Source organism: Lipophrys pholis (assembly GCF_963383615.2).
Source record: "Lipophrys pholis genome assembly, chromosome: 2".
Taxonomy (NCBI): domain Eukaryota; kingdom Metazoa; phylum Chordata; class Actinopteri; order Blenniiformes; family Blenniidae; genus Lipophrys; species Lipophrys pholis.
In genome coordinates, this window is record NC_137636.1 from 23,692,907 (window position 1) to 23,706,425 (window position 13,519).

Consider the following 13,519-nt stretch of genomic DNA (forward strand, 5'->3'; position numbering starts at 1 on the left):
TGTTATTGTCCGTCTACTCACTGCATGTGCAGAAGAACTATTTACTACGGTCCTGGTGTGCATACACAGTAGCAGAATTTCAGAAAATTTGCATTTTTCCCAGATCGCATGGAGACAGAGTGTTTTCAAAAAGTTACACCTAGGTTACATTTTCAAAAGGTTGCATTTTCAGTGGCTCCGAGCATGGTTGTGATGTAAATTGATGCCCAAAACATAACAGAAATGTTCAGTTTTCACTTGGAAACATTGTCGTGTAAACAGGGCCCATGTTTATCCACTCCACATTTACTCCACAAGTTATATTTGTCACGTTTGCCTGTTAGTATTTAATGATACATAAGCTTATAATAGGTACGATTTCAGTCCAACTCTGGATTTTAAATCAGATTGAACTACCTTCATTGACATTTTTGAGCTATTCCTGCATTTGAAAATTGAAAATCTGTCTCAGCTGAAGCTGCTCTGAGCTACAGAAAGAACTATTTCTGTTCAGGTCGATGTGAAATATCAGAAATGTTTCTGTACTAATATGTTAAGGTTGTCCATACTTGTGGCTCAGACATCGATCAGATCATGATTTGGGGCTGTTTGATGCAGAAGACGAATGCATTTCAAAGGGCGGAACTACTGGTCTAGTTGGTTTGCAGTGTGCTATGAGGTGGCTGCGCATAATTCTTGAATGCAAAATAGAAAAACAGGCTCTTTCCTTCCTGGTGTCCAGTGGATCATGGTGTTGCTGCTCCGTCGTTCCTCTGTTGTTCTATTTCCTTTAAGATGCGAGCAGAAACACCATCATCTCAGAAAAGACAAAAACAAGTGGACACCCTGCTCTGCTCACCGGTAGATCACATGTTGAAGGAAACAACCAACTTTCACATCTTCTACCACTTTTATTGTCTTTAATGGATATTTAAGATCACCATAAAGCAATACATACAACTTAAGCTACTTCCCTGTTTCCTCAAGATCATGTGCCACTTCACCCTCTGGGTATCAGGTTGTCCTAGAAATTGGAAGTAAAGGGATTTGTGGCTGATGTGGAACTCAGCACAGTCACTAAATGGCTCTTTTCTGTTTGACAGTAAGCATAGGCACTTCATTACATGCAACCGACCATCATCTCAGAGATGATGAATGCTGTCTATTCAGACCGGCAAATAACAGCAGCAAGAAAAACCCGCGCGGATGCCGAATTTAAAGACAGGCAAAGCAAACAATGAGTGTGACAGCCAATGCAGCCCCGAGCTGGGACTCAATGGTAAGGATTGGGTGCCTGTGAGGACATGCTCTGGTAGCAGCAGAAACGAGCATGGCCGCCGCCGGAGCGGCCCAAACGGCTGCAGATCGCCTGTTTATGTCCACTGTGGGGACTCAGACAAGCAAATACAAGTCAATCAAGTCAGAATTACTACGAAAACATACGAAAACATCTGCGTGTGTGCTTTACAAAGAACCAGCGACTCGAAGGCCACCTCCCCCGACTCTGCATGTTGTGTGACTTAAAGGGACGTTCCGGTATTTTGGCATTGCAGGTAAAGGTCGGGTCAGTGTTGAAGCAGAGGAAGTGCAAACACTTTACCAGGAACACATGGAACAAACTCAGAAGCCACATTTCCCCAAATGCAACAAATGTTTTACATTTGGTTTATGGTAAATTGGGTTGGAATCTAAAGTACATAAGTACCAGCTACTGAATGATATGACTTTGCCAGGTGCTAAAACTTGTTTCATCACATTATTCTGATGTATAGTCTGTGAGACCACCAAGGTAGCATCAGTAGTACAGTTTTAAGCAAATTAACAGTTTAGTCTGCTCCCTACATAGGAAACTGAACAAAGCAGAGCACAAATCAGAACTGTGAAAACTGATATTGATTGAATTAACAGTTTAAACTATATAAATTAATGTTTGGATTGAATGGGTGGAAATGCAGAATGTTCAAGAATCAAACCTGATGTATGTAAATGGGAAGGCATTTGTACGTCTGCTTTAGAAATAGTATTCCGGCTGATTTGCTCAGTCGTAACCAAACCTTCTGACCGGGACAGGTAATACTAGCCCACCTAATTTGCTAGATACAAAAACAGAAGATCCTGACTTTAGGAGCATCATGGTTCTACTTGTGTACATGATCTAAAAATGAGCAATTTGTCGTAAGCAAAACAACAATTACAAATGTGCATAAATGGAAATGGCTACCATGATATTCCAATTTGAAAGTACCGATTTTTGTTGTATTCTTCACAACTAAGGCAAAACCTCCCCAGTAAAGCGTCTGAACCTTCCCATTGTTACATCTTCAGTCTTATTTTGTTGTCTCAGTCTGTAACGACGTAAAGGGAAAACGCGATCACCGAACACCAGCGTCCACCTGCCATGACTGATTGTGTTTCTTTGAAGGTAAGGCAGCTCCAGGGGCTACTGAGACATCTCTGGGCAGATACAAAAAAATCCAAGTTAGTGTGCTTTGCATGGTAGTTGTAGTAGTGATCCTCCATCAGAGGGATTTCCCTCGCAGCAGCCTCCCACTTCCTTTCTCCTTGTAGTCATTCCATGTAACGATCTAACAATCTTTACTCGTTGTCCTCAGCATGCTCTCTGAATCCTTTCATATTTGTGCCTCTTTGTTAAAGGATTTCTCCACTTTGAAACAAAAGAAATAGCTGTGCAGTGTGAGCTTCATAAAGTGAATTCAGACCAACTCACACACATACATACTCTGAAGTGCTTCACCGTTTTAGAAAAACTGAAATGTTTCAACATTATTAAACATTCCTAAATGAGAAAATTCCTTTTATCTTTAATATACCAGTGTGCTTAACTGTTTTTGTCTCGTTTCAAAATGGAAACATCTGTACTCCCATGTCCCAGAGTCCATGAAGCCTCCTCCTGCTCCGAGACGTTTGCTGGTTTGGTCATTTGTGGTTGCCGGCAGGAACACACGTATACGTTCGCTGCATATCTGTGTTTGGGTGTGTCAGTCGTCCAGGTGCTGCTCCTCCCAGGTGGAGGTGGGGATGGCGCTGTACGGATCCATTATGACCTTGGCGCAGCGGATGATCATGGCCATCAGCAGCAGGCAGAGGAAGGCGATGCAGGCCAGAGTCAGACCCTGATCCACGTCCACGTAGTCCGGCTCTGTAGTGCCCTCCACCTCCATGACTGCTGGCGTCGGCTGCTGTCCTCAGACGTGGCCACATGCCCCGCTACCATGCTGACGACCCGACTGGAGGCACACAAGAGGGGAGAGGAGGATGCTGGTGACTCTTTCAGTACACATTCAGGCTCCGTTTGCATGACAGTGTTTTAAAACGGAAAACGTTTGTACAGTTTTGGTTGTGCGTTTACACCACAACAATGGTGGGAGCCAATGAAAATGCAATTTGTTGAAAAATGCTCCGTCTCTGTGGAAACGGGGGAAAACGCAACTTTTCTGAAATGCTGCTACTGCACACGCACACCACAGTCGTAATAAATAGTTCTTTTCTTTTAATAGTTCTTCTGCCTGTACGTGAAGAGATGGAAAATAACAACAATGGCGGCTTCCACAGTGTCATGACTCTTAGTCCATATTCTCCTGGGACTTGGTAGTTTTATAGTTGAAAGTCACCATAATATCAATCAGACGTCCGTGGACTCCCATTGTTAATATTTATAACGTATTGTTCTCCGTGCGCATGTGTGCGTGGTTTCAATACAAAAACAAACAACAACGCCAACTAGTGGCCTACATTGTTTTCAGCATGTCTGCGGTTTCCGTGTAAATGGACATCGTTTTGTCATGTAAACAGGGTCTAAAGTAGAAAGTTGGTAGGAATCACATTCAGTGACCCTCTGGATTCAGATAACAAACAAGGAAATGATGACGCCATATAATAGACTCTATCTTTGTCAAACAATGCCCAGTAAATTCACAATTGAGGTTTTTCTTTTTCTTTTTAAATGAACTTCTTTCTTTTCTCTTCTAAATGTCATCACATGTCTGATCAGTCATTGTGCACAATTCTGCATCTGTTAGAAATAATCATTTCTATGATGCATATGCAGCTTTGGGAGTTGTATTCCTCTACATAACAATCAGCAAAGGTTGGATTGAACTGGTGGAGGTGTGTAATACACATTCAGCCTGATTAGAGTGAAGTGAAGATGTGACACGACTCAATCCAGTTTAAAGCCTTTTTATCCGAAATGCTTTAATGTGTGAAAAATAAAATCCGACAATAATTACACAGGGCATTCAAAATTAATTGATTAATTAATTCAATCATTGATAAAGCAAGAGGTAAAATCAATGCACCTTTTGAGTGAAACCTTAATAAAGGAACTGGCAAACCTGATTTCCTCAGACGGGTCATCCCAGAGTCTGTTCTTCCTGCAAACCGTCTGGATCTTCCAGATTTCAGCCAGGTCGCCTGGAACAGATGAGAGCCCATCTGATCATCCTCATACAACAGAAACAGCTGAAAGATGAGAGAGGTATAGAAATTTGAAAGTGGACATCAATTCCAGATGTTTGATTTCCACCTTGTTAACAGTGTTTTCATTGTTCTCGTGAATTACTTCTTGTATTGTGTAATTGCTGTATATTCTTATGTTTCTGTGAACTTTGCTTCTCTCTGTCTCAGTACTTTTTCTGTTTGATTACTTCTCTCTTCTCTACCTTCTTCTCTGTACCCTTAAAGTATGTGTGGTCTTGATTTCTTTGGCTCCGCTGCTGATTTGTTCCAGCTTTGTCTTGTTTCCCTTTTCTTATATTTTTGTGTGTATGTATGAAGCCTCATTTACACAACAACGTTTCAAGTGAAAACGCATCGTCTTTGTTTCCGAAAGAATTCACATTTACATGGCAACATTTTGAAAGCGAGTTTACTAATCATCCTTCCTTGAATCATATTGGTGCTGACAAGTGCCGACTGGAACCGACTGGAACCGACTGGAACCATCCTACAAGAGCTAGAGTTTTGGAGATGCTCTGTCCAGGTTGTCAATGCCTGATGCGTGCCCATTTCCTGGTTCTAACACAACAGGATTATCAGTGTTATTCACTTCACGTCAGTGGTGATATAGCTGATTATGTAAATCTAGCCATCATTAGCTCATCTGGTACCCACTGAAATGCTTAAGATGTTGATAACACAGAAGCCTTTGCATTATACAGTGGATTCATGCAATCTCAAGGCCGAGAACTCATCCGAGGTAAATCCCCATAGCTCCACTTTGGAGGTTTACCTTTAAGCTTTCAATTTAAACTATTGGTTCACATAAAGTACAATGAAAGGCTCCTACTTTAAAGCTGTGTCAAAAGTTCAGTTTAATTTTAATGAGACCGTAGTAATCATATCGCAGGTCTCAATGCACTCGACATGGTCAGGTCAAGACCTAACTGAGAGAATTAAAGTAATTTGGCCTTGTGTGAGCTTTGGGCAATGTCAGACTCAGAGCAGGCATGCAGGGAAATGGATTTTCTTTCTTCTACTTCTTCTTTTTTTTTGTACGTTTTTCTACATTGTTAAACATCAGCCAGTGAAACTACTGTATGCTTTTAGATTCAAGCAGGAAAGAAGGAAAGTTTTAAACAAAGCAAACTGTTGACTTTATTTACAACTTTGCTGAAGGCTCACCAAGTAGTAGATATGATTGATTTCAGAATAACACTGCTGGAAACAAATGTAAGTCAATACAACCTCAATAAAAGGCATGAATGCACAATGTCTTGGCTGGTACAGGAGAGCATCTCCGTGGGCTGAAGAGGCACAATGTGAAGGTGATCTAACAACACAAAGCACCATCAATATTCACAATGCATGCAAAGTGTGCAAAAGCCGAGGAATTAAGGTCCTGTTGTTTCATGGTGATTTGTCTTGACTATGGCGCTCCATAAATCCATGCTCTGCCGCTCAGCGATAAGCTACATTATCCAGAGTGAGGAATTAAAGGGCGGCGCGGAGAGAACGAAACAGCAGTGCTTTTTTACCTTCACCGTTTCTGTTTGTCCTTCTGCTTTGAATAAATTATAACATTAACATGGTCAGGATTAACCTGGCTGAGGGGAAACGCTAAAACAGATGGTTTGAAACCAGCTACCACGTTTCCTCTGTTCCTTTTTAATCCTGTGGATGGCAATGTTGATGTTTTCACTGGATATAGATGAAATCCTCCACTACATCGTGTTGTAATATGTGAGAAACATTTGTAAATTTTGGGGCAGATCCTCCAGAGTCCCCAGAAGTAGTCAGAACTGGGTCAGACCCAATAGCATTGTATCCTGCTTCAACAAGAGTGTTGGATGTAATGACACCAGATACTCCATCAAATTCAACATATTTCCATATACTTCCACTAAAGTTTGATCTTTAGAGATGAAATTATACAATGAAACAACACAAAGTACTCAGAAAACATTCAAAAGTACTGAAACCATTCAGCTATTTAACCCACCAGACCGCCGTGAGACAGGTTAGTTTGACCCTACTGATGATTTGTTGTTGAAATAGTATCCAGTCAACACACTCTGTTTCTACAACAAAGCTGCTGCTTGAAAGTGAGACCATAAGAAGTGCAAAACGAACCAACTATAGTTGGAAATCACAGGTTGGGTTTTCAGAAGCTGATCTGGGTATTTTTCAGTTGAGCACCAACATGGATGAATGAAAGAAATAATATAAAACGTAATTTTACAAATTACAAACAATATTTACTGAAACACCTAATGAGCCTTTATAGAAAAGACTTGCTAAATGCTCAATTCAACTAGAAATCACATAACCAATACATTCTTAATGCAGGGTAGGGTGATCCATCATGATGTACAGATGCTGGATGGAATCCAAATCAAAGAGAGCATTAAAATGAGTCATTTGTCCAAATGAAAATAATGAACAAAGGGACAAAGAAGACAAAATCTGCAAATTGACTCTTGGTATCTGCCATCCATCAGTGGTATCTTCAATATAGATTGTGAATGGCTTGTATCACAAATCTGACTGTTTTGGGGATGACCTTTCTGTACTCATATCATGAACACAGTCACACACTCATGGCGAAGGCTTCCATGCAAAGTCCTCACACACCATTGGGAGAGACTTGAAATTGAGAGTATTGCAGAAAGAATCTTTAACACTTCAGTGGATCAAGGGAAATAAGGATTGAACCAATTTTATCAATGAGAGTTTACACTCTTCCAACTGAGGCACAAATGAAGGGAATTCATTGTAACAAAAACACAAAACATAGATTGTGTGCTTCAAATGCTGCTATTTACTAAAAATTCTTGGAAATACTTCTATGTACTTTTTTTTTTTTTTGAACACATTTTTATTCAGCTGGCAGGACATGTTTACGAGGTCTGAAGTGATTTCAACATGGTGTCTCTTTCTGATTCATGGCACCACAAATAACCACTTATCAATTCAACTTTATGGACACATAATGGAAGACTATTTAGGAAATTTGATGCAAATTATGGGAGATGACAGTATACAAAGTTATCTACGGTCTCTAGACCTGATTCATTAGGTGAACACTTGTAAACTATTAAAGATCTCCTTGATGGAGGCAGCTGCAACAGGATCCTCTCAGTATTTAAACAAAACAACCCTTGTTTGATCCCAGTACTCATCATTGGGTACAATCTCAGCTTTTAGAGCCTCATCCGGGTATGCAAACTAAGACTGGCCGAGTCGCAGATAAACAAGTTAGCTGTGTTTGGAGTTAACAGATTTGTGGTCGAAAACATCCTGAATGATCGGTGTGTTTATCCACGGATGGGCCACAAGCCAGGCTGAATCTCATAATCACAGTACCACAGTGTATAAATGTGAGTTTACGCTTGTCAGGTTTGGTTCAATTTAAGAGGCCGTGTGACTGCTCTGTTGGTGCAACGTGTGGATGCATGATCAGAAGCCCGGTGTGCTTAAAAAAACTCTCCACTCTTGAGACGAGGTCCACAACCAAACTAACTTTAACGAACTTTGATTGAAATGTGAAGGTAGCACAGACTGGTGTAAAAGCAACCAAGTACAGAAAGATAAATACAGTCATCATATCTCCATGTTTTGTTTTGAATGACCTATTTAGGTGAGGACAGACAAGCTACACATGGTGGGGGAGTTCAAGTTTCAGGAGGTCTTATTCGCAAAGCAAAGCAATAAAGCACGGTTCCCTGCCAGTCTACACCTCATTGTTGCCTCCAGCCATTAACAAGAGCATGACTCAAGCTGATTAACTCTGATGGACACTTTTCGCCGTGGTTTTCACATAAGAATGTCATTTTGTTGCAAGTGAAGCTTTTGAGGTCTCATCCATCGAACTGTCGTCTAGCAGAGACTAGAGCTGATCCCAGCGATAAATGTCACTGAGAGGACCTGGTGACCAAGGAGAACATGTAAACTACTATACAGTCTTCTCACCCTGAGCAAGAGTGCTAACAAATACACCACCATTCAGAATGACCAGCAATTTTACACCCAATTTTGCATCCAACAAAAGAATAAACCCAACATTTGTGTTTCTGCTGCCATTTTTCATGAGCCAAACATAAAGTTGTTACACTTTTTCTATGTACACAAAAGGCCTATTTCTCTCAAATATTGTTCACAAATGTGTCTAAATCTGTTTGTAAGCATTTCTCCACCCACATCACATGCATGGCATTTAAAGATGCTGATTAGACAGCAGGATTTTCGCATAGTCATGTCTTAGCCTTGACACAATAAAAGGAAGGACACTCCTAAATGTGCAGTTTTATCACACAGCATTATGGCAGAGATGTCACAAGTTTTAAGGGATCGTGCAATTGGCATGCTGACTGCAGGAATGTCCACCAGAGTTGTCCATGAACTGAATGTTCATTTCTACACCATAAGTCATCTCCAAAGGGTGTTTCTGAGAATTTGGCAGGACATCCAACGGGCCCCACAACCACAGATCAGGTGTAACCACACCAGCACAGGACCTCCACATCCAGCATCTTCACCTCCGAGATGGTCTGTGTGGGTGAGCGCTTCGCTGATGTCAACGTTGTGAATGGAGTGGCTCATGGTGGCAGTGGGGTTGTAATATGGGCAGGCGGATGTTATGGACAACAAACACAGGTGATTTTTTTTAAATGAAATTTTGAATGCAGGAGAGATACCATGACGAGATCTTGAGACTGTGGGGAAACTGGTGTTTTGTTGTCCTGGGCCAGAACAACAAAACACCACTTTCCCCACAGACTATCTTTGTCTAAGCAATATTTGTTGTTTTCGACTTTTGGGTTTATTTAAGAACGTCAAGTACCAAAATAACAAAGCAGAATTAGACAGTGATGTGATGTCAGCCTGGGGATGGTGCAGGATTGTCTGTAATCAAGTTCTTCAGACACTTTCTCTGATAGTCATAAAACAGTCATCTGGATTTTGAGTTTTCGCTGGAAGGCAAGAAATCCCCTAAACCTAAAACCGTTTTGTTTTCCTGTAGCACTAATGTTACATTATCACTCTGAGTTGTTTCATTCATCTCCATAAGACAGAAATCATTATGTATGCAAAAGAAAAAGAAAAATCTGAGGAGCAGTGAAGCTGCTGTTGTGTTATGGGTGATCAATGATAATTGCTTTTCTGTGGACTTGTAATTAAACTGATTAATGGGTTTTCAAAATACAGGAATTCTGCTCAAATCACAAGTCAGTGACTCATGAGGAGCATCCCACTGACTTATGTTTTCACTGAGAGAGGAAATGATTATTCACATTACTGGATGCTTTCTGATGTTTCAACACAATGTGACAGGCCAGAAGCCATTGATGAGGCTGAGCCGGCACAGCCGAGCTTCAGTTAATACAACATCAATGGACGGTGCTCTTCAGACCGTCTGGCTCCAATTTATCCATCCAAAGCAGGGGTGTCAAATCTACTGCCCAGGGTGAAGAACTGCCAGAGAGTCCAATCCGGTAAAATGAAAATCACCAGCTTTGAGAAATAAAGACATTAAGTGTGATATGTTTATTTGACAACCAGGAGCACACGGGAGGATAACTTATTTTCTTTCTACTTTAGTTTGTGTGATGTGGTGAATCAGTTCAGGCGATCAGGATTACTACAGAGATGTAGAAATGTGTCTACATTAAAGACAGTTTAGAGATTTTGACAAGTTATTCTGACCATAACATGAACTATTCTGCAAATGTGAGAGTAGATGGACAATAAGAACAATGTTTTCCTCCAGAGTGTCAAGACGGCCACTCCATATTCTCATTGGACTTGGTAGTTTAATAGTTGAGAGTCACCGTAACAGCAGTCGGACCTTGTCATGTGTCCATACTAATGTCCATGTACTCTCATTGTTAATGTTTACAGCATGTGTACCGGTATATGGTTTCACTACAAAAACAAACATCAACCACTACTGGTCTGGAATGCTAACTATATCAATTTCAGCATCCAATTTTTCCAAACGGAACAAGCAAAAACGATGTATTTTCAATTTGTAAATATTGTTGTGTAAATGTAAGCTAAATCAGACAGCAGCCACAATAGGATACAACAACTAGGACATGAAATCCAAATGAGGTATTAACAGGATTCAACCAGGGCTTGAAACTACAAATACAGATATGAAATAGACATGTCGATAAACAAAACAGCCTGTTTTACTTCTGTAACAAAGCAAGAACTGAATATTCATATGTCTCAAAAACCTAGCAAGGTTCAAAAAGATACAATAGTTATTCTGGAGTCCAAAAATCAGGTCAGACAGAAAGAGGGCCAAAACACTGGAAGACTGAAAACTCAGCAGAGTCACAAAAAGGGCAAGGCAAGACAGAATCTAAGAACACAGGTCAGAGAAAACCACAAGGGAATAACTGACAAGGAAAAGGCTTGCAAAGGAAACAAGACAGAGTGGCTCACAACACAGAGTTTGTCACGCAATGAGGCAGACACAGGTGAAACACATGAGGACGGGGCTGCTGCCTTAACTACACGGATGAGAATAAAGCACGGGGGGCAACAATCAGTTGCAGTGTGAAGGATCACAGAGGAGGATATGAGGATAGAATAAACCCAGAAGATAGTGGGAGAAGGATCGCTCATGAAAACACACCACAGACATGCAACATGAAAGCAGTTGTGAGGTTGAAGAGATATTAGTCACACCATGATTACATGAAGTGTGCAGAAACTAAACCATGTTTAAAATGTGAACACACAAATATGACAAGAACATGGGTAACAAAACCTGGACTATAAATAATGACCAAATCAGAAACAGAAACAAGGGAAATAAACTAGAACACTAATGAATAATTTTACTTTCAACTTAAATCTATTTCACACACTGCAGTGCAGAGTACTGATAATTCTACCGTTAAGTGCTGGAAAAATAATCACAGAGGAGAGAACAAGACTGTTCAGTGAGGGTTTGACTGCGATAATAAGTCTGTCTGTCCTAAGCCCTGGTTATGTTTGCAAGTGAAAACGAAAAACTTCCCTTGCGTTTTGAGGGTCCATTTATGTGACAACAGTGGTCAGAGCTACAGGAAATGCAACTTTTTGAAAGTGCTCCAAGTAAACAATGTAAACAAGGAAAAGTGAACATTTCTGAAACACTGCTCCTGAGCACCACGGCCGAGTAAAAAGTTATTTAGCGAATGTGCAAGTAGATGAAGGATAACAACAATGGCGGCCTCCAAAGCGTCATGACTCCCAGTCCATATTCTCCTCGGACATTAGTAGTTTTATAGTTGACAGTCACCGTAATAACAATCCAACTTCATAATTTATCCATATGAATATCTGTGTACTCCCACTTATAACGTATTATTCTTTGAGTGCATGTGTGTTTGGTTTCATTATAAAAAGAACCAACAGCTCCCACTAGTGTCCCAACATGAAAAGGACATCATTTTCAACGATCCTGCCATTTCCATGGACATCATTTTCAAAAACGTTGCCGTGTAAACGTCAAACTTTTATGAAACGAAAACACATTTACAAAGCAATTTTCTTGAAATTGTGTAAACTAAATCTCTCCACGAACAAACAAAAATCTACGATTCTAGAGATTGGGCTCGACTGTTCCTTGACTCTGAGTTGATTTTTCAAGTCATTGGCCGATACAAGTAATATTTGAGCTTCTTTTTACCATTCAGAGTACATGTGATACTCAGACTTGTATATCAGCTGGTGCATGAATCCAAGCAGAGAGTGGAAAAAGTAAAAAAGCTGAAAAAAGGGAGACATTGAGGAAGAGGGTTGGCAAGGCTGAGTGCCGCGGGCTGAGATAAATGTTGTGTGTCAGTGTTATCACTTAAGCTGTAATATATGGTGACAGCCAACCAACAGCCTTTCTATAATTGACTTGGGTGATTAACAAGCTGCACTCTACTTTACTTCAAACGCACACACACACACACACACACACACACACACACACACACACACACACACACACACACACACACACACACACACACACACACACACACAAGTACAGTGATATAGGTCCTCTCAGGAAGTGGATTTTGAGAGGCGAGTGGGTTAAGACAAGGGAAAAAGCTCAACTCATCCGGTGAAAATATGCATTCCTGCACATTTTGTTCCTCATGCACACTTTCCCCACACATTCTCCGTCACCTGTTTCACATTTCCAATTTTCTTCTGACCTGTAATTTTCGGTCAAACTTCCTTTCAGATCCTGTTTTTGTACAACCATCCTCTTTACAATCGACTCTTCAGTCTTCTTGTTAACTCGAGGGTTTTTATAACAACAACTATTGACTCCTCTTTTCAGGCACCACAAGTATCTACACCCAACTCCAATGGTCCAGTCGATCTCCTGAAGATGTTGCTTCTTTCATTCCCAATTTCCTACATTGTTTATTCATCTCTTCTCACCGAAATTAAGGCTGGCATGGGTGTTGATAAATGCTCCAAGACAAATCCAGAACTTGTGAAGAACAGGATGATTATTGCAGCAACACATCATCAGTAGGGTGAAACTAACGGTAAACCCAGCCCATGTTCGCTGGTTTTTTAAACAAAGGTTTAGTTTTCTTGGAAACTCCATTCTTTCTTATCCTGTGTTAGCGGTTGGCTTTTATCTGACCACATCTCATCCTCTAGTCTAACATGATGATCTGAGCTATGAGTGGGACATTCTAACAGCCGTACGTTGTCATGTGGTATTTTATATGACATTTTAACATGAGGATCGATCCACATGAAGATATTGTGGTATTGTAAGTATTGATATTTCGGTATAGATTCACACATCTTTATCTCCTACACATTCACACGCTGTCAATTAACTGAAGCACTTGGAATTGGATGAACCAGCAAGAAAACCACTGTATCAATAGCTTGGGTTGGTTGGTTGGATGGTTGTCTGGTTTGTTGGTCGGTCGGTCAATCCGTTGGTTATTTGATTGCCCACTGCTTTCAGAACACATTCTAATGATCAATTCATTCCAGGGTTGTTTATGAGCTTTGTCACTCCGGGAACTTTCTCCCAGATTGCATACATTGGTCTGTTGTTAAG

At 40.6% G+C, this 13,519-nt stretch overlaps 1 protein-coding gene across 1 annotated transcript in view; it reads right to left on the reverse strand.

Annotated features, from left to right (window-relative positions):
• Positions 1-874: 874 nt before the first annotated feature.
• Positions 875-13,519, reverse strand: part of ctxnd1 (cortexin domain containing 1) — a 28,537-nt gene continuing 15,892 nt past the window's right edge. The window contains exons 2-3 of the mRNA XM_080491481.1: positions 4,335-4,413; positions 875-3,227 (exon numbers count right to left, since the gene is read on the reverse strand). Coding sequence (XP_080347607.1) covers positions 2,979-3,161 — 183 coding nt within the window. The 5' untranslated portion in view covers positions 3,162-3,227; positions 4,335-4,413 and the 3' untranslated portion in view covers positions 875-2,978. The remainder of the gene's footprint in view (positions 3,228-4,334; positions 4,414-13,519) is intronic.